General features: G+C 41.3%; 1 protein-coding gene across 1 annotated transcript in view; it reads right to left on the bottom strand.

The window, feature by feature from the left end:
* Positions 1-1957: 1957 nt before the first annotated feature.
* The window catches only part of LOC143299877 (uncharacterized), a 50311-nt gene continuing 27393 nt past the window's right edge, over positions 1958-24875 (bottom strand). Inside the window, exons 19-27 of the mRNA XM_076613370.1 lie at positions 22816-22951; positions 20905-21048; positions 19099-19195; positions 17195-17268; positions 15871-16008; positions 13438-13566; positions 11934-12076; positions 10617-10752; positions 1958-7409 (exon numbers count right to left, since the gene is read on the bottom strand). Coding sequence (XP_076469485.1) covers positions 7335-7409; positions 10617-10752; positions 11934-12076; positions 13438-13566; positions 15871-16008; positions 17195-17268; positions 19099-19195; positions 20905-21048; positions 22816-22951 — 1072 coding nt within the window. The 3' untranslated portion in view covers positions 1958-7334. The remainder of the gene's footprint in view (positions 7410-10616; positions 10753-11933; positions 12077-13437; positions 13567-15870; positions 16009-17194; positions 17269-19098; positions 19196-20904; positions 21049-22815; positions 22952-24875) is intronic.

Raw genomic sequence — 24875 nt, 5'->3', positions numbered from 1 at the left:
GATCTCGATCCGTGTTCCCGAGTCTAGCTAGCTGTATCTCTTTTCCCCAGTCTGACATCATGGGTTAATATAACATTTCTCCTTTGTGTGCCAGTATGTGTGTGTGTGTGTGTGTGTGTGTGTGCACGCGCGCGGAATTATAACTGTGCGTGTGCGTGGTAGTGTATGTGTGTGTCACGGTGTATGTGCGCGTGTGTGTCACGGCCGGTGTATGTGCGTGTGTGTGTTCGTTCGTTAACACTGACGGACCTTTTTTTTTTTAATGTCTTAATTTCATTTGATTTCTTATTAACTTGTCTTTTGTGCATTTTTTGTTCTACGCTTTTTCATTTGTTTACTTGTCTGTTTGGTTATCTTTTCTAAACTTTATTTCCTTCATTCATATAGCAGGCGCGTCAGTTTTACTGTAGGCTTTTTAATGCCTGACAAAGCGTTGGCTGCCAGTATGCGTTTCAGTGTCGGGAATTGGCTCCTTATTCTTATCTATTTATTCTTTTCTTTTCTTTTCAAGGAGGACCTGCTGGTGTTGCGTAGCATTATACAGTTCGCTCGGCACGTTGAATGTTTGATAAAAAAGAAAAGAAAAAAGAAAATGTACACAACCCGACACTCACCAGTCAACGGCCTTTTGAGCACAGCCAGCAAGGACCACAACTCTTCCCGGTAGTTGAATTAATCTTTCACTACATTTCCCTCCCTTGAATCACGGTTGTGCGTGTGCGCGCGCGCGCGTGTGCATGTTTAACTTTTACACACACATTTTTTTTCTCTGCAAGTACTTCGTTTATCAATACCACTGTACCAAATTTGGATGAAATTGAGACAAGACAAAAATCTGTCCACCCATACCAGTATGGTATAGGTTTTAGTCTTCCAGATAAAGCTGTTATTTCTGGGTAAGAGTTTATTCTGTTTAACCCCCAGATCCACAAGATTTTATTGGGTGTTCCTGGTTCATTAATTGCCAGAACATTTATTTTGGGCTTAAAGATAACATTTTATTCCTTGTCTACAGTTAATTAAAAAAAAAAAAAAATCTGGACAGAACAGACTGACTGACATTAACTACACCAGCCACTTACATGTTTACTGCATACAAATATTTTAAAGATGGTACTGAATTAACTAGAACTGACATACTTTCAATTTCAGTTGAAGACAGCCAGCTTGCCTGAAAAATCATACAATCAATCCGTAATTTGTGTTAACATTGTTGTAAAGGAGGCCCTTATTTTTTTCAGAGAAATATATTTATGCATAGGCGTTATCACTCACTGCATAATGTCCCCGAATGCCCATAAAAAAATAAGCAAATCTCAATCACTAGCAAATGTCAGTAAAAAAAAAAAAAAAAAAAAAAAAAAAAAAAAACCAAAAAAAAACGCTCCAAGTTTCTTTCGTTAATGGCAAAGAGACATTTCAGACTTCTCTCACTGCACTGAATGTGCCTGTCACAAAACACTTCTGGTCTTGAAATAGTAAGTGAGGGGGGGAAATAAAAGAAGAGTTTTTTGACAATGAAGTTGCTGTGGAATCCCGTCATACTTTGTTGTGTCAGTTGTTTGCATTCATACAGCTGAACGAATATTTTTCTTAACGTTTGCTCGTAATTAATAGCTGCTGCATCTCTACTCTGCTTCTCTTTTCCTTTCTGTCTCTTTCTGTGTCTTTTATTGTCTGTCTGCCTCTGACTCTTTTTCTCAGTCTCCATCTTTTTTTCTTCCCCCCCCCCCCCCCCCAATACATGTTTGTGCACATGAACATATTCATGTACACACACACACAGAGCAAGGTACAGAATAGCACATGTAATGGTAAAACACACACACACACACTGAGCTGGAACAGAGAGATCTATACTTACGTGCACACATCATATAAATAAACTACATGTGTACACATGTGTGCTCCCCACACCACACACACAAAAAAAACAATAAGAAGACATGGCTTTCAAAGGTTTTACTGAAGCAAAAGTAAATAGAAATCCAGTATTACGTGAGGACTTAAGATGGAGGGACATAGAGGTGGGAAAAAGTAACAAGCACCGGTAGAACAGTCTATCGATACAACACCATCATCACTGGCCCAAATTGTATGCCTGACAATTGGCTCTCTTTCTCAGAAGGAATTTATGACAAAGCTTAAGTTTTAAGAGCTGAGTAAGCACACTGCCCACCATCATACTCCCTGAGATACAGTCAGCAATGATTATAATCTTGGTTTAAACAGTACACACTGCAGTTTCAGATAAACAGGACAAGAAAACAATTTTATACAGAGTCCTGTCCTGATGTTAGCCCATCTTTAAGTATGTGACAAATTAAGAAAATCTTACACAATACAAAGACATGTGCTGATATCCACCTTAAAAGTATGACTTCATAGCTAAAGGTTTGTAAATTGAATAGTGGATGATTTTCAACAAAATGAAACTAAAAAATCAATGGAATGAAATGAAGAAGGTAGGTGTGGTGGAAAGCAAAATCAGAGCAATTTTTGCCTTTGGGTCTTCTTCTCCACGTGTCCCCAGGTGTATCCCCATTGTGGCAATGTCCACAATTTCCCCCCTCAAGATAGAACGAGTCATGTTCACAAGGAATGGACGTTCACTCTGCCAGTCACACAATGAAGTGGAGGGTCAGAAATGTGAATAGCCATCGTTGTTTGGTGTCAGTCTCTGTAGGTCACAGCGCTGGACATTTGGTCAGCTGCATTTCTGCTTTCACCTGGGTTTGTACACTCATTAATGTCTGGAAAAGTCTTGTGGAAAACAGAGAACCATTTCCAGGGCTGGAAAAGACTTGTGGAAAATGAGAGAACCATTTCCAGGGCTGAAAAAGTCAGAGGTAACAAACTCGGAGCACTTTTCAAATGTGGAGACATTTGCACAACATGCTGCTTACCTGTGTAGAGCTGACTGACAGGCTACCTTTAGGAACTTATCATTCATTTCCTGTGTCATTTAGTCAGGCTTCAGTCACACACATGATCATGCACACATATTTAGTGAATTTCATAAAAAAAAAAAACAAACAAAAAAAAAAAAATCCCAGAAACAAAAACAGGTTATTAAGTGCACACTGAAAACATAAAACAGGCTACTAAATGCATACTGCAAACAGAACCTCAATTTATCATCTCATCCTTCTTCTTCTTTGTTCGTGGGCTACAACTCCCATGTTCACTTGTATGTACAAAAGTGGGCTTTTACGTGCATGGCCGTTTTTACCCCACCACATAGACAGCCATTCTCCGTTTTCAGAGGTGGGCATGCTGGGTATGTTCATGTTTCCATAACCCACCAAACGCTGACATGGATTACAGGATCTTTAATGTGTGTATTTGATCTTCTGCTTGCGTATACACACGAAGGTGGTTCAGGCACAAGCAGGTCTGCACACATGTTGACCTGGGAGACTGGATAAATCTCCACCCTTTACCTACGAGGCGCCGTTACCAAGATTCAAAACCCTGGAACCCTCAGATTGACAGTCCAACGCTTTGACCACTCGGCTATTGCGCCCGTCATCATCTCATCCGAAAAAAATCAGCATCCAGACCACCAATCAAAGGGTGGAGTGGAGAAGAGAGAGTACCTTCATTTTGTTTTCCCTGCGTGATGCCATGGAATAAAAAGTGCAGTGTTTGACACAACTTTATGCACAGAATTCATTACAATAATACAGTTAGAAAACACCCTTGAACAAACAAAGTGCATCTGACAAGTGGACCAGGGTTTGCACAGAGTCATGGAAGTTCCAGCATTGGGAAAGCTTTGGGGAAAAAAAAGAAGTTTTTGCCCTTCAGTGTTTGTAAAAGTCTTGGAATTTTAATAAAACCCTTGACATTTAACTGTTCAATAACAGAACAGTACTGTTCAACAATTACCTTCATGCATTTGAAAAAACAACAACAAAAAAGCAACAACCCAAAAAACACTAGGAAAAGCAGAACACCAGAAAAAAATCAACAAAAACAAATAAAAAAACAAACAAACCCAAAAACACTACACGAAAATGTAATGAAAACTGAACATTGATACTGCTGATCTCTTCTGTTAATGGAGGAACAGATTATTATTACTATCATTGACTCACTTGTGTAAACAAAGTCAGTCTATGTTTTAACAAGGTGTTTGGTTGTCTGTGTGTGTGTGTGTGTGTGTCCATGGTAAACTTTAACATTGACATTTTCTCTGCAAATACTTTGTCAGTTGACACCAAATTTGGCATAAAAATAGGAAAAATTCAGTTCTTTCCAGTCATCTTGTTTAAAACAATATTGCACCTCTCGGATGGGCACAAAAAAAATAAAAAAGAAGCCTAATTATATGCAAACTGCATTTACTGTTATATTTATATTTTATTTTTTTTGTATTCTCTAAACTTGGCACTTTGACCTCTTATTCTGACACAACAACAAGAGGAGTCATTATTATCATTTTTTGTTCAAACAGGAACTTCTTTTGCTAAGCATGGAATTTTTAATTATTTTGTAAACGTTTAGGTGCAGACAGTAAAAAAGGGAAATTACTCTGTAATTAATGCTAGGGGACTTAATTTATCACAAGTGAGTCTTGAAGGCCTTGCCTCTCTTGTTTTTTTTTTATAATTTATTCAGTTTGGTTTTGTATTTGGTTCAGAAAAAATACCAGTCTCGTCTAGAATGAGTATGGAATTTTGTTTGGTCACAAATGTGGGGAACCTTGGTGCCGAACAAAAGACAAATAAAAGCATGCACACAAACGACAAGAACATGCGCAACTGACCGCAAATCATGACAGTACTCACTAAGACGGCTTGTTGTCATGCCACTGACATCAGAAGGAGGACTCATCACATTACAGAAAATGTCTTCATGTCCTTTTTCATCACCGCACCCGTTGTGTGTGTGTGCTGGGCTGACTAGAGGTACTAAAATTACAACAAAAAAATCAATGAAGACAATATTTGCTAGACACAGGTATTGTTGAGACAATGAGTTACCCGCATAACACTAGATTTCATGTAAAAAAAAACAACAACAACAAAACCCCCCAAAAAAACAAGAAGGAATTTTCTATCATTTTTTTCTCTTCTTTTTCAAAGCCACAAAATACAAAAGACATTGCTATGTAAAAATGCCAAGAAATATATGAGGAACAGACTTGAAAAATTCTGCTTGTTAATCAAAAGGGGAAGGATGAGCTTGTTGGTTGTTTTTTTTTTTTTTTTTTGTGGGTGGTGGTGCTGAGAGGGTGATCTCAACACCAACAGCTATGTACCAAACTGGGATTCTGCTGCCATCCTGTGTCATTTGCCTAAATGACCTTTGTATGCATTTTTGACTCACTTGTGTAAACAAAGTGAGTCTATGTTTTAACCCGGTGTTCGGTTGTCTGTCTGTGTGTGTGTGTGTGTGTGTGTGTGTGTGTGGTAAACTTTAACATTGACATTTTCTCTGCAAATACTTTGTCAGTTGACACCAAATTTGGCATAAAAATAGGAAAAATTCAGTTCTTTCCACAGGGTTCCCAGGTGGTGGGCATGAAGCCAAAAAAGGACCTTTAAAGGACTTTATAAGGACCTCAAATCAGTTTAAAAGGACCTTTGCCGACATGACTTTACAGTACACCCCAATCTATTTGACATGCAGAACAGCAGACACTTACCTCTCATAAACGGAAGAACAGCTAATCCCATTTGACTGTCGTATTTAGTCTTTGCAATTCACGTCACTGTAGGCTAGGCCTAAGCAAAGCAGCAACAGCAGGCGTGACTCACAGCCACTGTACCACGCTTCGCGTCTGCCACCGAGCAGAAAGCGCACTACTGTTAGGGCCTAGGCCTATAGGCTGTATCCTCCTACAGTAAGTACTGAGTTTCAGACGATCGCGTCGGCATCTTTCAACGCGCTTTGCAACTTGCGGTTTTGGTGTCGAAGGTGTTTCAGTTTCGTTCTCAAGTCTCTTTCTCTTCATAAAACAGGACTTAACAGTACCTTTCAAAAATTAAAAGGACCTCCTGATGAGTTAAAAGGACCAACTTGCTGAATCAAAGCACTTAAAAGGCCTTTTGACCAAAATCCAATTCCTAAGGACTTAAAAGGACCCTATGAACCTTGTTCCAGTCGTCTTGTTTAAAACAATATTGCACCTTTGGGATGGGCACAAAAAAATAAAAACGAAGCCTAATTATATGCAAACTGCATTTACTGTTATATTTATATTTTTTGTATTCTCTAAACTTGGCACTTTGACCTCTTATTCTGACACAACAACAAGAGGAGTCATTATTATCATTTTTTGTTCAAACAGGAACTTCTTTTGCTAAGCATGGAATTTTTATTTATTTTGCAAAAGTTTTGATGCAGATAGTAAAAAAGGGAAATTACTCTGTAATTAATGCTAGGGGACTTAATTTATCATGAGTCTTGAAGGCCTTGCCTCTCTTGTTTTCTATGCTTTGAAGTTGGTTTAAAAAAAAAAAAAGTTATCCGTTTAACCAACAAATTTCTGTTAATATGGGGATGACAAATCAAGTGGAAGGGCTGTCATCAGAACAGCCTAGTCTTATTTGCCTTAACGTCGTGAACTGTTTTGTCTTCTTTTTAAAGATATATTTTGACTGAATTTTTCATCTAGTTGGGCAGTCCTGATAGGGCTTTGCACAGTCTGCTGGACTATAAGCAACTATGTCAAATGCCCAGGACATCAGAGATTTTTTTTTTTTTTCAAATGTAAACATATTTGACATATTCAACATGAACAGCAACTGTTGTTTACATGTTTCAATCTGATCCAGACCATATGACAAGATAATAATCAACAGTGTGAATATACACTTGGAAACATCATCAAAATATGAGGGCACTCTACATTAGAAATAAGTTAAGTCCACTTAAGTCCCATAACATCACACAAAAATCCAAACATGAGAAAGCCATAACAATCATCATCATCATCAAAACATCATTTTCAAAACATACCAAATTCATATTTTGTACAGTAATACTGCAACTGTAAGTGATACAGAATCTAAAAGAAAAAAACAACAAAGAAAACATTTAAGGGCATATAGACCAGTGTTTCCATTTGCCCACCTGTGTTAACTCTGAGGCAGTTTGGAACCTTTTCAATGCTAAGCACATGTAGCACTGCTAAGATTGGATTTTCATGCAAACCAGCCCAGGTCTGGGTGAATACAAGCCATAAGTTCTCTCCTCACGGAACCTATCTCAAGACACCGAAAGACGCAGTCTGCGAAGAAAAGTGTGTAATATGCATGGCCGTTGAGAGAGAGAAACCCTACAGAAGAAGCAAAGTGCACGCTCAGGTGTTGACGTACAGCATCTCATTTTCGGTACTGCTGACGCATCTGGCTGTCCCGGTACGCCTGGGCCACACGGTAGCAGTATCGATATTGCATCTGCAAGACAATGGTCAAATTCCATTGTTCTTCCTCCACTCTGAATCAAGTTATCATTGCTTGTGAGTGACTGGCGTGGAAGGGCTTTATTTTGCCACTGGGCATCATTCAGTGCTGTATGAATACTTTTATCACCATTACTATTTGATCAGTCATTAACCTCTCTGTGTACCAGCTTCTGTCTTCTACTGCCTGGATCTATGGATATGCGTGTGCATTAGCGTGTGTGTGTGTGTGTGTGTGTGTGTGTGTGTGTGTGTGTGCAAGCGCATGCATGCATGTTCCAAAGGTTTTCTTTCTTTCTTTCTGCCAAAGTCTGACAGTAGGAGCTTTCCTACCTGGGCTGTCTCTGCATCAGCAGCCCACCATGGGGGTTGAAGGGTTTATATAAGGCTGAACGCAATTCTACAACAGTCTCCAAGACGTAGGACTTGATGGTTCTTTCCTGAAGTGCTGCTACATCTGTGTGTGTGTGTGTGTGTGTGTTTTCTTAACTTACTCAGCTTCAGTTTATTTGTATTTCATTTATCTGTTTGCATGTCGATCAGTACACAGACAATGAACAAGTTTTTTTTGTTTGTTTTTTATTGTGTGTGTGCATGTCAACAAGTAGACTGCATATACTGTTTGAGTCCTGGAACATTTGTAGTGTGTGTGTGTGTGTGACTGACTGACCTCAGTGGTGAGGGCCTGGGGTCTGAATTGATGGTTGTGGTGGTGGTGGTGTGTGTGTGACTGGCTTTACCCATGGTGTGTGTGTGTGTGTGTGTGTGTGTGAACTGCTTTAAATATGGTGTGTGTGTGTGTGTGTGTGTGTGTGTGTGTGTGTGTGTGTGTGAACTGCTTTAAACATGGTGTGTGTGTGTGTGTGTGTATGTGTGTGTGTGTGTGTGTGTGTGTGTGTGTGTGTGTGTGTGTGAACTGCTTTAAACATGGTGTGTGTGTGTGTGTGACTGGCTTTACCCATGGTGTGTGTGTGTGTGTGTGTGTGTGTGTGTGTGTGTGTGTGTGTGAACTGCTTTAAATATGGTGTGTGTGTGTGACTGGCTTTACCCATGGTGTGTATGTATGTGACTTGCTTTACCCATGGTGTGTATGTATGTGACTTGCTTTACCCATGGTGTGTGTGTGTGTGACTTGCTTTAGCCATGGTGTGTATGTGTGTGACTTGCTTTACCCATGGTGTGTATGTGTGTGACTTGCTTTACCCATGGTGTGTGTGTGTGTGTGACTTGCTTTACCCATGGTGTGTATTATGTGACTGGCTTTACACATGGTGTGTGTGTGTGACTTGCTTTACCCATGCAGGGTTCGTCATTAACATTTTTTCACATGAGCGCCTGCGCTCTAGTTTCAGAATTTTGATGAGCGCAAACTGAAAACTAAGAGCGCACACTAAAAACATAGAGCAACAAGTCTCAAACATAATTCATTTCTCACCTTTAATTCTTGTTTACATCAATTCCTCTTCGATACTTGAGTCACTTAATCCATTCTCCTCACTCTCATTCTCACTTTCCGGCTTCTCAGTTTTCTGACGCTTTTGAAAGTTTGGCCTCCTCTTCCTTGGACCACACTTCACTAGGCCTACTTCCGGTTGAACTAACAAAACGTAAACAGACGGCTTTCAAACTTCGGTAAATGCAAAACGATCGCGCTTTTGACTCTTGTTTGTGATGGACAATGGAATAACAATTTAGATACAGTAGTGTATGCTTATGTCTTTTCAAAATCAAGAGCGCAAGCGCTCTGAGTCAAGGAATTTTCCAGAGCGCAATTTGTTTTTTCAGAGCGTTCCGCTCAGCGCTCCCGTTAGTGACGAACCCTGCCATGGTGTGTATTATGTGACTGGCTTTACCCATGGTGTGTGTGTGTGACTGGCTTTACCCATGGTGTGTATTATGTGACTGGCTTTACCCATGGTGTGTATTATGTGACTTGCTTTACCCATGGTGTGTGTGTGTGACTTGCTTTAGCCATGGTGTGTATGTATGTGACTGGCTTTACCCATGGTGTGTATGTGTGTGACTTGCTTTAGCCATGGTGTGTATGTATGTGACTGGCTTTACCCATGGTGTGTATGTGTGTGACTTGCTTTACCCATGGTGTGTGTGTGTGTGACTGGCTTTACCCATGGTGTGTGTGTGTGTGACTTGCTTTACCCATGGTGTGTGTGTGTGTGACTTGCTTTAGCCATGGTGTGTGTGTGTGTGACTGGCTTTACCCATGGTGTGTATGTGTGTGACTGGCTTTACCCATGGTGTGTATGTGTGTGACTTGCTTTACCCATGGTGTGTGTGGTACTGCTTTACCATGGTGTGTATGTGTGTGACTGGCTTTACCATGGTGTGTGTGTGTGTGACTTGCTTTACCCATGGTGTGTGTGTGTGTGTGACTGGCTTTAGCCCATGGTGTGTATGTGTGTGACTGGCTTTACCCATGGTGTGTGTGTGTGTGACTTGCTTTAGCCCATGGTGTGTATGTGTGTGACTTGCTTTACCATGGTGTGTATGTGTGTGACTTGCTTTAGCCATGGTGTGTATGTGTGTGAATTGCTTTAGCCATGGTGTGTATGTGTGTGACTTGCTTTACCCATGGTGTGTAGTGTGTGTGAATTGCTTTAGCCATGGTGTGTATGTGTGTGAATTGCTTTACCCATGGTGTGTATGTGTGTGACTTGCTTTACCCATGGTGTGTGTGTGTGTGTGACTTGCTTTAGCCATGGTGTGTATGTGTGTGACTTGCTTTACCCATGGTGTGTGTGTGTGTGACTTGCTTTACCCATGGTGTGTGTGTGTGTGACTTGCTTTAGCCATGGTGTGTATGTGTGTGAATTGCTTTAGCCATGGTGTGTGTCTGTGTGAATTGCTTTAGCCATGGTGTGTGTCTGTGTGAACTGCTTTACCCATGGTGTGTGTGTGAATGACGGACCTCAGTGGTGAGGGCCTGGGGTGTGTGTGTGAATGACTGACCTCAGTGATGAGGGACTGGTGTGTGTGTGAATGACTGACCTCAGTGATGAGGGACTGGTGTGTGTGTGAATGACTCTCAGTGACGAGGGACTGGTGTGTGTGTGAATGACTGACCTCAGTGGTGAGGGACTGGTGTGTGTGTGAATGACTGACCTCAGTGACAAGGGACTGGTGTGTGTGTGTGAATGACTGACCTCAGTGGTGAGGGACTGGTGTGTGTGTGTGAATGACTGACCTCAGTGGTGAGTGCCTGGGGTCTGACTTGGTGCAGGTAGCGCACAGTGGAGAACACGTCCACCTCCTTGTCCTCCGTCATGCAGCTGACCAGGTCACACAGCACATAGAACAGACCGCTCTGTGTGGCACCGTCCCTGTAACACAGACAGACATCAGCTGACCAGGTCACACAGCACATAGAACAGACCGCTCTGTGTGGCACCGTCCCTGTAACACAGACAGACATCAGCTGACCAGGTCACACAGCACACAGAACAGACCGCTCTGTGTGGCACCGTCCCTGTAACACAGACATCAGCTGACCAGGTCACACAGCACATAGAACAGACCGCTCTGTGTGGCACCGTCCCTGCAGTACAGACAGACACACAGACATCAACTGGCGGATCCAGCAATGTCCTTCAAAAACTTCAGAAAATCAAAAACCGTGCTGCAAAGTCAGTTTTCTAGAACGCCATAGACAAATGCATGCAACTCAATCCTCTTCATGACAAAATATACTGGCGGCCCATTTTTTCTACAGATGGATTACAAACTCGCTATCATGTGTTTTAATGTAATAAGCCAGGCTGCTCACACAGACTTTCATAATTCATTTTCTCTTTACTATCTATCTATATTCCTAGATCATGCGTCTTCCCAAGTTCAGTTTAAAAAGTATCTCTGTGTTCCCCAGTTCAATTCAAAAAGTATCTCAAAACACACCCGTTTCATTCAGCCTACCAATGATGACTAACATACTTCTTGATCTTCTGCTGGCTCTGCGTGTGCACACACTTGTCTAAGTATGGTATGTTGTATCTGAATGCAAAGATGGTTATGTTTAGTCTTTATTGTTAAACAATTGCTACAAATGTATTCACAAATCAGCCCCTTCCTATCTCTGTGGCTGCCTTCACCTCTACACTCCATCTCGCTCACTACGATCAGCTTCGGATCCACTCCACTTACGCATACCCAGATTCAAACTCTCGACTGTTGGCCGCCGTTCTTTCTCTGTCTCTGGACCTTGCAATTGGAATGAACTTCCTCTTTCGCTTCGTCAAGTCTCCACATTCAGCTATTTCAAGTCTGGCCTTAAAACCCACCTCTTCCCAAAATAGCCTCCCTTCCCTGCCTCTTCCTTGTCTTTAGTTTCTCCAGTTTTAGAATTATGCGTGCGTGAGAATGACTGGTGCGAAAGCGCTTAGATTTGTCTCTGCACAAGATTCAGCGCTATATAAGTACCATTATTATTATTATTATTATTATTAAACACTGCAAGTTCCTGGTCTGGGATGTGTTAGCAGTCCCTCAAACAGGGGCAGCAACTCACAGGCACTGTACGATGACAGGGGAGGCCACCTGCTTCGCTTCCTGTTTCAGGAGGTTGATGAGGTGCAGGACATCAGAGGAACAGCTGGGCAGCTCTGCTATCCAGTCAGTGTAGTGAAGGACCTTCACCGACCGCCTCTCCTCCTGAACACAGCAAGCACAACAACACTGACGGTAAAATTCAACAGACCAGAAAACCTTCACAGAAATTCACAAGCAAACTTTGTACTGAAAAAAAAGAAAGAAAAAAAAAAGAAAGAAAAAAAAAATCGCATCAACTTTTTTTTAGTCATACTGTGTAAATTCAGAGACACGGATTCTGCACAAACTTTGATAAGAAAAAGAAATTTTGTTCCTAAAATTACGTTTATGTAACATTCTAACCGTGACCCACTAGTGCAGACTCCGGTAGGGGTCTGATTCCTGTCCTGTGCAAACTACTATCCGCCGAGAAAACGAAAGTAGCTACGGCCGATAACCTCCCCTCTGCATTCCTGACTAGCGCCCTCTTTTTCCGGCAGCCACCTTGACTCCTGCTCCTGTGCTCTGCACACGGCTAAGTTTTCTTTTTTCTTCCATATTTTCTGTTTATCAATTCCTTGGTGCTCTCGTTTTGTGTCCAATGATGAATCACAACAGGTCACAAAACTACTTGGCCCGATTGGGCGATCGAGCTCAAAGTAAGGCGTGATCACAATCGACCGGCGGACACAGTGAACTTTCTTTCACATGACAGAGTGAAACTGTTTTTCCCAATCTTTATAGCTGATCGATGGGTGCAATAGCCGAGTGGTTAAAGCGCTGGACTTTCAATCTGAGGGTCCCGGGTTTGAATCACGGTGATGGCGCCTGGTGGGTAAAGGGTGGAGATTTTTACGATCTCCCAGGTCAACATATGTGCAGACCCGCTAGTGCCTGAACCCCCTTCGTGTGTATACGCAAGCAGAAGATCAAATACGCACGTTAAAGATCCTGCAATCCATGTCAGCGTTTGGTGGGTTATGGAAACAAGAACATACCCAGCATGCACAACCCTGAAAGCAGAGTATGGCTGCCTACATGGCGGGGTAAAAACGGTCATACACGTAAAAGCCCACTTGTGTACATACGAGTAAACGGAGTTGCAGCCCACGAACGCAGAAGAAGAAGAAGAAGCTGATCCCTTCTTGGGTGAGGCAGGGTCTGCCAGGTGCATTACTTGAGCAAACTGCTCCCTTGTTAGCCGTCAGTGTTTCTAGAAGAGGTCTCCTCCATCCAAGAATAGTTCCTTGGCTGGGTTGTTGTGAACATTCTGCTGCTGCCTGAGCTTAAAAAAAATGTGTGTATGTAAGTGTGTGTGTCCTGTTTGTGTGCGTGCGTCCTATGTGTGTGTGAGTTAAGTGTGTAATGGTGTGTCAGTGTGTGCACCACGTGTTGTGTGCAATTCTGTCTATGTGTATGTTAAGAATCCATTGACAAGCTGTACACTTTCATGACAACCCTATCAGTGTGTGCACACACAGCACCTTGGCGTCCACATGGAGGTGGTACAGGGTGATAGTCTCCGACACTTGTGACACCTTCTCCAGCTGTACAGTGTGACTTCCTGCCTTCATCGTCTGACACCGGCTCTGTGGCCAGTAGCTTGTGTAGTTCTGCCACAGACAGAGTCCACATAATTGTGTTAAATTGCTTTGTTACAACAGATAAGAAAGTCCACACAATATCACCGTGTTGCAGTGCATTACTTTTTGTCACAACATACAGAAAGTCCACATGTTATCATTGTATCATATTGTATTGTATGGTATTGTAACACTTTGTCACAACATACTTCTGTATAAAATCCGGGTTGCTCTCCCTGGGCAGAGCCATCCATATCAGAAAAAAAGAAGAAGAAGAAAAAAAAAAGTCTGCCAGTGCAAATTACTCCATAATCAAAGTGAATTAATTTTTTTTTTAAACACAATTTTACAACCATTTTGTTGCTAAGGGTTCTTTTACAAAGCACTGTAAGCATGATGCATACAGGACCATGGTTTACTGTCTAATCTAAAAGACCAGAACTCAGAAAATAACTTAAGTGGAGGGGAGAGGGGGTAAAAAAAATCCTGGTCCATAAACAGAACTCAAACCCATGCAAACTCGCTTCCTAGTTGGACGCATTATCACTGGGCCACCCCCGAAAACGGAGTATGGCTGCCAACATGGCGGGGTAAAAACAGCCCTACACGTAAAAGCCCACTTGTGTACATACGAGTGAACGTGGGAGCTGCAGCCCACGAACGAGCGCCGCTTGTGTTGTTATCATGATGGTGACGTTGGTAGTGATGATCGTCATGATGATGATGATGATCATAATGACAATTCATGACAAAATGCAGACAACAGTATACTGAGACCCTGTCATTACTCGGAAGATTTCCCATCTAATATTCTTTCCCTATATCAAACAACTGTTGAAGCTTTGAGATTTCTGTTGTACTGCTTGCCACTACAGATGGGAAGATTTAATAACCTGTAACTTATAGTTTTCAAGGAACAACAAGAATAACAACAATAATAATTATAATTATGTCATATCATTATTCCTCTGTCAGTGGTCTGCTAGAATGTTTATTTCTGTGACGAAAATTGATGTGCAGCTGCTGCCATTTTCCCAAAAGAATGTGAAAAGAAAAAAAAAAGGTAAAAAAGAGCTAAAAACATGCCTATTTGTACATAGTGCATTTTACAGGTCTCTAACCCTTTGCTGATGATTACACTCGTCAGTGAATGGCAATCACCTCACTGAGAAAAAAAAGCAACAACCAGAGCTTACAGGTCACGATGTCAGTCATCATTCCTTATTTGGATTTCTTCCGCTTGGGACTGAATTATCATTGATTTATATATATATATATTTTTTGGTATTTCTTTTTTTTAATTGCAAAGAATGATACATAATGATAATAATAATAATAATAATGCAGGCTTACATAGCGCTGTACCCCCAACTCAACTGGGACCAACCGCACTTTACAATAAGATATACAAATTTAAGACTAAGTGATATAAAAGTATGTATAAAAGATAAAATAGAATAAAAATGAAATAAAATTCAATATATAATTACCGGTAGACATAGTCTCACATCACATTTGCTAAAATACCTATTTCAGACTATCCCACATACCTACTAATATCAAAACAAGTTGAAAGCAAAAACAACGAAAAGAAACACATAATCACATTCAAAAGAAAACAAAAACAAATGAAATAAACACGCAAACAAAAAAACAGCGCATCCTTGATTGGATGAAGCCACAAAACGTACAAGGCAGTTGGTTATCACTCTCAATATCAAAGTGGAGGTATAGATCAAAATACACACGTAAACATCAACAACCATCCCTCTTAACTCACACCAAGGTACACAGTTTCTCTTCTTTCTCTCTCTTTTTCAATTTTTTTTTTTTTGTGTGTGCATTGCTTTACTTTTAATCAGCAAAATCAATGACCCATTAACTCTTTCACAGCCAAGTTTCTGTGTGAAAAACGCTCCCCAGCGCCAAATATTTTAGATACAATGCTCTCAGTCGCAGGCTTCGGTTCATGTCAAAACAACCTAATGGACTTGTTCGCTTCAAAGTCAGTCAAGGGGCAAAGCTTATCTATTGTTCTACTGGCGGGAAACTGGCTGCAGCTTTCAAGCTTTGTTACAATGTGAAAAACGGTCTTAACTTTGATGTCGACTAAAGTCACCTATGGTGGTGCACTGTCTAGTCAACTAAAGTCGCCAATGGTGGTGAAAGAGTTGATCAGTAAAATCAATGACCCATTAACAAGAACACAAACAGTAAGTGGTCACAGCACTTCAAACTCATGGCGCACTTTTTCTCCTTTCACCATGGTACAGCAGCAGTGTAAGGGATCAAGGATAAAAAAAAAAAGAAAAAAAGAAAAAAAAGAGAGCTGACCTGGACATCGGAGGGGTGGTGGTCCCCGAGGGAGACGATGAGGTGGACGTGGTGAGCGTCCACCAGTCTCCACAGGTCCACCACCGTGTCCGGCAGGGGCAGCTGGGTCAGCAGCACTCCCCTCCGCACCAGCAGGGACTGCACACACACACACACACACAGACATATACAGACACACATGCATGCACAAACATAAGCAGACACACGCACACATATACGCATGCACTCGCATGGATACACACACACACACATGCATGAATACACAAGAGAGGCAAGGCCTTCAAGACTCACTTGTGATAAATTAAGTCCCCTAGCATTAATTACAGAGTAATTTCCCTTTTTTACTATCTGCACCAAAACCTTTGCAAAATAAAAAAAAATTCCATGCTTAGCAAAAGAAGTTCCTGTTTGAACAAAAAATGATAATAATGACTCCTCTTGTTGTTGTGTCAGAATAAGAGGTCAAAGTGCCAAGTTTAGAGAATACAAAAAATATAAATATAACAGTAAATGCAGTTTGCATATATAATTAGGCTTCTTTTTTTTGTGTGCCCATCCCAGAGATGCAATATTGTTTTAAACAAGATGACTGGAAAGAACTGAATTTTTCCTATTTTTATGCCAAATCTGGTGTCAACTGACAAAGTATTTGCAGAGAAAATGTCAATGTTAAAGTTTACCATGGACACAGACACACGGACACACACACACACACAGACAACCGAACACCGGGTTAAAACATAGACTCACTTTGTTTACACAAATGAGTCAACAAGCATCTACATACATGTACCCAGACACATGCAGAGGGCATGAATCATTAACAGGCCAGACAGGATGAGAAGAGAAAAGGAGACAAACTTTTTCTTCTTCTTTTTTTTTACAGGACAATAGATAAGCACAGGTGTGCTTAAAAAAATTTTTTTTTTTCTTTTTTAAACTTCATCCAGTCCCCACCCTGAACAGGGTCTAGACTGCAGGATACTTCAAATAAAGGCATAGGCATGGTGCTAGTCAAATACAAAGAAAAAGAATGTGTGGAGAGAGAGAGAGAGAGAGAGAGAGAGAGAGAGAGAGAGAGAGAGAGAGAGAGAGTGCGCGCGCTCATGTGTGTCCATGCATGCATGTGTGTGTACGTGCACAACTGCGTGTGTGTGGAGGGAGGGGGCGCGCACACTCACACGCATGTTTATGAGCGCAAAGTAAGTTGGTGTGCGAGTGCATGTGTGTGGGTGGACAATTGTGCACCCAAACGCTCAAGTCCATGTGTATGTGTGTGCGTGTATGCATGTGTGCTCTTGTGCACTGGAATGTGACAACTTACAGACAAGAAGACGGCATTGAAGTACTGCTTTCTACCATTGCAGTACACATCCAGATAGTTCAGCTGATTGTTGTCTGCAACACATTATTTCAAACACCAAATTGTGAATAACAATAATCAAAATAGTAATAATAACAATAACTTTGAGTACAGAAGCTCACATATCCAAGGTAGGCAGCTTGTGGCATTTAAAATTAAAAAAAAAATAAAAAAAACTTATAAAAACTGAAAAACACCTGTATAACTACACCAAACACGAACAAGCATGCGTGAACAAAACATGAAATCAAAACAGCATTTGCACAACCAGAAGAACGATAATAATAATGACTGAATAAAACAGTCACAACGACGATATCAGTATACATAAATAACTTCTTCTTCTTCTTCTGCGTTCGATGTTTTTTGGCTGCGTCAGACGGTCACCCCTGTTGCCACGATGTAACCCACGGTCTTCTCCAGGTCGTGGCGGTCTCCCCAAAGCTGCGCCTGTAGCTCTGTGCCCCCTGGCCAGGTTTGATGCCGTAGAGCTTCATGGGTTGGGCAGTGTTGGAGGATGTGTTCAGGGGTCAGGGGTCCAGTGCCACATGGACACTCATCAGTGTGGGCGATCTTTATGCGGTGAAGGTGACTCAATAGTCGGCAGTGGCCAGTTCTCAGTCTGAAGGGGACTGTCTGCTGGTGTCTCTGGAGCTGGTGGATTGGATCGACACCACTGTTTGCACCCAGCCTTCTCTTCCACTGGTTCTGGTATCGGTTGTGGATGATGGTCCTGGCCTCTCTGTAGGTCACGGGGTGGCTGAACTGCTTCATTTTGCTGCCTGCCTTGGAGAGAGTATCGGCCTTTTCGTTCCCCGTGACCCCACAGTGAGAAGGAACCCACTGAACAATGACAGTCGACCGTTTTGAAAGGTCATGAAGGGCTGCTTTGATGTTTGTCAGCTGCTGTTCATTTCTGGTTGACTGGAGTCCCTGCAGGAGAGATCTGCAGTCAGTGAAGAAGGCTATCTTTGGTGGTGGGTTGACTGATGTCCTGAGGCCTTGTGCAGCATGGAGTAGTGCTGCTGTCTCCGCTCTGTAGTTCGAGGAGATTCTTCCTGTGGGGAAGGCTCCAGGGGTCAGTCTTCCATCTGTGTGCCTGATGAAGATGCCTGCGCCGCCTCCATTCTTCACCGCTCCCTCCGAGGATCCGTCTGTGAAGACGTGCGTCCATTCGCTGGGGTTGTACCGAGTCTCAATCATCTCCATAAATAACAACTACTGCTATGCTAATAATCACCACAAAATACGATAGCAATTGTAACATTAACTAGCATGACTGTGAGCACACACACACACAAATGCACATGCGTAAGCACTCACTCTAAACTGCATGCACACAATTGTCGGTCTATCTCTAAGCCCTTTGCATTGCGTGTGAACAGGCGCACGCAAACACACAAGCGTATCTGTCCATCTGTAACTGTCTGTCCTTCCAACACTCTCTATCTTTCCTCTCTCCCCTTTTACTTTTATCCGACTGTCTGTCTTGTCTATATCATATCTTGTTTGATGACTTAAACTTGAATAAATTATTACTATCTGTTTCTTGTTCTGGCCGTCTCTTATTCTGAATCATTGTTACTGATGTAAGGATGTTGCTTTCATGTATCAAAATTGTGTCAGCACAATGTACATATGTTTATTTGCAATTTGTATGTTTTGTGTTTTGGTTTGTATTTCTTGTGTTATGCCTTTTTTTTTTCACCAATAAAGATCAGTTTGACTTATGATTGGTTTCCATGTTATGTTCTCCTTTTTTTTTTTCCTCAATAAAGCTTGACTTAACACACACACACACACCCACAAACACATTCATACACATGTATACCCACACACATACACAGCCAAGCAAATCTCTTTACCAGGCAAAATGCTGAGGTCTCTGTTCTTGTCCTTGTTCTCCTCCATGAGGGCAACGCTGGTGTTCCGTTTGGCCAAGGTCTTCAGCAGCTTCAGGATCTGTACAGGGCAGACAGAGACCCAAGTTTTATCTGCTGTTGCTCATTGACAACCCCAGCACACTGGGCCAAGTCAGGGATGAAATACAACTGTAAATGTCAGTCCCAAAGAACCTGAGAACAAAAAACAACAACAACCCAAAACCACATGGAAAAGAAAATCAGGCACAAGTACAGTCACAATCAGACCCATAAACCTCAGACATGCCTCTGATGCTGACCATTCTGTCCAGACAGACAAATACACAATAAAGAAAGAAAGAAGCAACATCACACAGAAGGAAAGCGGAGCAGAGCACAGATACAGACAAAGAAACAAACAAAACAAAGAATCAGCTGCACACAGAAGTGAAAGTGCAGCACAGCAGAGATACAAAGAACCAAGCAAAATAAAGAATCAGCATCACACAGAAGTAAAGCACAGCAGAGCAGAGCAACAAAGAACCAAGCAAAACAAAGAATCAGCATCACACAGAAGTAAAGTGGAGCAGAGCAGAGATACAGACAAAGAAACAAAGAATCAACATCACACAGAAGTGAAAGCGGAACAGAGCAGAGATACAGACAAAGAAACAAACAAAACAAAGAATCGGCATCACACAGAAGTAAAGTGGAGGAGAGCAGAGATACTGACAAAGAAACAAACAAAGAATCAACATCACACAGAGGTGAAAGTGGAGCAGAGCAGAGATACAGACAAAGAAAACAAACAAACAAAGAATCAACATCACACAGAGGTGAAAGTGGAGCAGAGCAGAGATACAGACAAAGAAAAAAAACAAACAAAGAATCAACATCACACAGAAGCAAAGTGGAGCAGAGCAGAGATACAGACGAAGAAACAAACAAAACAAACAATCAGCATCACACAGAAGTGAAAGTGCAGCAGAGCAGAGATACAAAGAAACAAACAAAACAAAGAATCAGCATCACATAGAAGTAAAGCAGAGCACAGCAGAGCAACAAACAAAGCAAAACAAAGAATCATCATCACACAGAAGTAAAGTGGAGGAGAGCAGAGATACTGACAAACAAACAAACAAAGAATCAACATCACACAGAAGTGAAAGTGCAGCACAGCAGAGATACAGACAAAGAAACAAACAAAGAATCAGCATCACACAGAAGTTGAAGTGCAGCACAGCAGAGATACAGACAAAGAAACAAAGAATCAGCATCACACAGAAGTGAAAGTGCAGCACAGCAGAGATACAGACAAAGAAACAAAGAATCAGCATCACACAGAAGTGAAAGTGGAGCAGAGCAGAGATACAAAGAAACAAACAAAGAATCAGCATCACACAGAAGTGAAAGTGCAGCACAGCAGAGATACAGACAAAGAAACAAACAAAACAAACAATCAGCATCACACAGAAGTGAAAGTGGAGCAGAGCAGAGATACAGACAAAGAAACAAACAAAGAATCAGCATCACACAGAAGTGAAAGTGGAGCAGAGCAGAGATACAGACAAAGAAACAAAGAAAGAATCAGCATCACACAGAAGTGAAAGTGCAGCACAGCAGAGATACAAAGAAACAAACAAAACAAACAAAGAATCAGCATCACACAGAAGTGAAAGTGCAGCACAGCAGAGCTACAGACAATGAAACAAAGAAAGAATCAGCATCACACAGAAGTAAAGCAGAGCAGAGCAGAACAGAGCTACAAAGAAACAGACAGACAGACAAAGGCAGCAGCAGCACCAGCACCTGGAACTGCGGGTCGATGGCAGGGTGAGGGGCGGTGACGTACACAGGGTCAGGGAAGTGCTGGTCCAGCTGACCCAGGGTCAGCACCGTGCCACAGCTGGTGTGTTCCTCCAGCACCACTTCGTGGAGGAACGTGTACTGGGCCTGTACACCACCACCACCACCACAGAATGAGCAGCTAGTGCCTATCCCAGTGTTGTTTACAATCTCACTACCCTAATCGCCAGAGCAAAACAGCACAGACAGTACATCACAGACTGCGGGAAAAGAGAAAAAAAAAAAAATGTCAAGGCTTGCTTGAAAAACAGAAAGGGGAATGGACTGGGAAGGCAGAAAAAAGGAGACAACAGTGAAGGAAGAAAAAAGGCAGAAACAAGAGATGCAAGGCCTTCAAGACTCACTTGTGATAAATTAAGTCCCCTTGCATTAATTACAGAGTAATTTCCCTTCTTCACTATCTGAACCAAAACGTTTGTAAAATAAATTAAAATTCCATGCTTAGCAAAAGAAGTTCCCGTTTGAACAAAAAATGATAATAATGACTGCTCTTGTTGTTGTGTCAGAATATGAGATCAAAGTGCCAAGTTTAGAGAATACAAAAAATATAAATATAACAGTAAATGCAGTTTGCATATAATTAGGCTTCTTTTTTTTATTTTTTGTGCCCATCCCAGAGGTGCAATATTGTTTTAAACAAGATGACTGGAAAGAACTGAATTTTTCCTATTTTTATGCCTGATTTGGTGTCAACTGACAAAGTATTTGCAGAGAAAATGTCAATGTTAAAGTTTACCACGGACACACTGTCACACACAGACAACCGAACACCGGGTTAAAATATAGACTCACTTTGTTTACACAAGTCAGTCAACAAAGAGTGTGATAGTAAAGAGGAAAAGCTGGGGATGCTATTTATACTAAAAGACCTCCCGGCAACCCCACAGGAGGGTGGGAGGGGTTGGGTTCGAGTCCCGGACTCGCCCTTTATCCCAAGTTTTTTTGTTTTTTTTTGACTGGAAAATGAAACTGAGCGTCTGGTCATTCAGATGAGACGATAAACTGCGATTCAGTGTGTAGCATGCACTTAGCACACATTAAAGAACCCACAGCAACCAATGGGTTGTCCCAAAATTCTGAGGAAAAATCCATTTTCATAGGAAAACAAATACACTCAACGCAAGAAGAATCACAGGTTGCACTGCACTGTAGAAATGTGCCCTCCCTGACACGAGAAATCTGCTGTGACAAACAGCAATACAAAACAAAATACCTGCTTAAAAAGAAAGAAAAAAAAGAAAGAAGAAATATGTCTGACCTAGCACAGACCCAGTGCACAAGTCAGGCATTGAGAGTATATCCATCTATATAAATATATATCAATAATGGAGCATTTTGGAAAGAGACAGGTTTTAAGGACAGACTTGAAAAGAGCTGAGTGTAGAGTTTGATGAAGCAAAAGAGGGAGGCTGTTACAAGCGTAAGATCCAGAGATAGAGAAGGAGCAGACGCTGATGGTGAAGTGTTTGAATCTGGGAATGCAGAAACAGCGGATCTGAAGTGATTGTAGAGAGGGAGATGGTGTGTAGAGGTGAAGACACAGAGAGGATGGAGCTATTTACACATTAATGACATAGGGCGCGGACCTTGTATTTTATCCTATGAGACACAGGAGGCCAATAGAGAGACTGCAAGAAAGGAGTGATGTGTTCAAAGCTTTTCTTTCTGAGAACAAACTGAGCAGTAGAGTTACAACGGGCCAGACTTTTTTTTATTTATTTTATAATTAATTTAAAAAAAAATTATTTAAATTAAAAAATTTTTTTAAAAATTTATTTATTTTATTTTTTTTTTACACATTTATGACAGAGAAAGGTCTTGTACTTAGAACATCCAGAGAGGATAATGACGTACCTCAGACCGCACCATGATACTGCCTTGTTCACGGAGCTCCATGACAATGCTGTGGATGTTGACATCCAGACCATAGGATTTCCGCTTGCAGGCCATGTCCAGAGCAATGTAGGTTCCTGTTCTTCCCACATCACCACTGGGAGAAGACACAGATAACAACAGAAATAATAATAATAATAATAAATAACAGCATATCTATTTTGTGCTTTCAGACCTCTCAAAAACACTTTACAATAACATCCTAGTCAGATATGTAACAGAGGTGGTGTGTGTGTGTGTGTGTGTGTGTGTGTGTGTGTGTGTTGTGTTGTGTTGTGCTGTGCCAGGATGGCAAGACGAGATGAGTTCTTATGATTCATATAGAGGGAAAGCAGTCGTCAACAGGCAGGCAGACGCAGAAGTAAGCGGTTGAGGTGATTTATTCCTTTTTAGGGGACAGGGGACAATGGAACATGGGGTAATTCAACTTGTAGCTAAGAAACCCTGAAACCAAACAATTATAACTAATAAATTGTTACACAATTCACAGTCTGGCTCCATTCACAAGTATACTAATACATTTTAAATTCACAGACTCACTCAAAACCATTCAGTTAAGAAATACACAAATAATAGAAGTTCACTTTAAAGTAATATTATCAATAAAACAATTCACTCTTTCAGTTTGATGGTAAATATTTAAGATTACCACAAACTGATTTAGTTTACTTCCAAAAACGAACGCATTTGCAATCAAGTTAAACTGATCACAGTTTAACCTCAGTTCTAAACCCATTTAGTGAAAATGAAGAAATCACTTAAAAATACAACATGTTAACTACAATAATCTAACTCTGCTAACACCTGATTCTTAACTCTGTTATACACTAATTTTCAATTCTGCTACAGACACAAAATCACAAAAGCACACACACATGCACGCGCAAGCACACACAAACATAAGTGGGAATATAGATGTTGATCCACACAATACACACATTGAATGGAGTACCTTCACTGTGCAGGGATTACTTGAAATGGAATGTTTTTGGCTTTATTTTGTAAGATGTGAGTGAGGGACTGTGAGGGAATTTTCGAAAAAGGCTGTGCATTTCAAGTTTGTATTTGTATTTCTCTTTTTGTCACAACAGATTTCTCTGTGTGAAATTTGGGCTGCTCTCCCCAGGGACAGCACGTCGCTACACTACAGCACCACCCATTTTTTTGTATTTTTTCCTGTGTGCAGTTTTATTTGTTTTTCCTATCGAAGTGGATTTTTCTACAGAATTTTGCCAGGACCAACCTTTTTGTTGCCGTGGGTTCTTTTACGTGCGCTAAGTGCATGCTGCACACGGGACCTCGGTCTATCGTCTCATCCGAATGACTAGCGTCCAGACCACCACTCGAGGTCTAATGGAGGGGGAGAAAATATTGGCGGCTGAGCCGTGATTCGAACCAGCGTGCTCAGATTCTCTCGCTTCCTAGGCGGACACGTTACCTCTAGGCCATAACTCCATTACCACTGAAGAACTAAACACTTTCTCGCTGTGTTTCCTTCTGAAAAATACCATGGTTCATGAAATGCTTTTCTCCAGCCCTTCCCTACATTGTGAATGAAAGAACAGTGCATGCTCACACACCAGTGCATTATGCATGCAGTGAGTGCATGCAAAAATGTGTTATGTGTGTTCACTATTTAGCTCTTTTTTTAATTTTTTTTTTAATACTTTATTTATTTTATATTATTTATTTTCATTTTATTTATCTATTTTTTATTTTTTTTAATTATTTTTTTCTCAAGGCCTGACTAAGCGCGTTGGGTTACACTGCTGGTCAGGCATCTGCTTGGCATATGTGGTGTAGCGTATGTGGATTTGACCGAACGCAGGTACGCCTCCTTGAGCTACTGATACTGATACTGACAGTAAGTGATAATTATCATCAGACAAGAACAGAAAATAAAAAAAAAAAAAACCCAAAGAAACAAAAAAACCCCAACAAACCACCGGGGGGGGGGGGGGGGGGGGTAAAAAATCATCGTGTGCACATGCGAGAGAGAAAAAAAAAAGAGTATGTGTATA

The sequence above is a fragment of the Babylonia areolata genome, chromosome 25 (assembly GCF_041734735.1).
Source record: "Babylonia areolata isolate BAREFJ2019XMU chromosome 25, ASM4173473v1, whole genome shotgun sequence".
In the NCBI taxonomy this organism is placed as follows: domain Eukaryota; kingdom Metazoa; phylum Mollusca; class Gastropoda; order Neogastropoda; family Buccinidae; genus Babylonia; species Babylonia areolata.
This window is presented reverse-complemented; position numbering and strand designations above follow the sequence as displayed.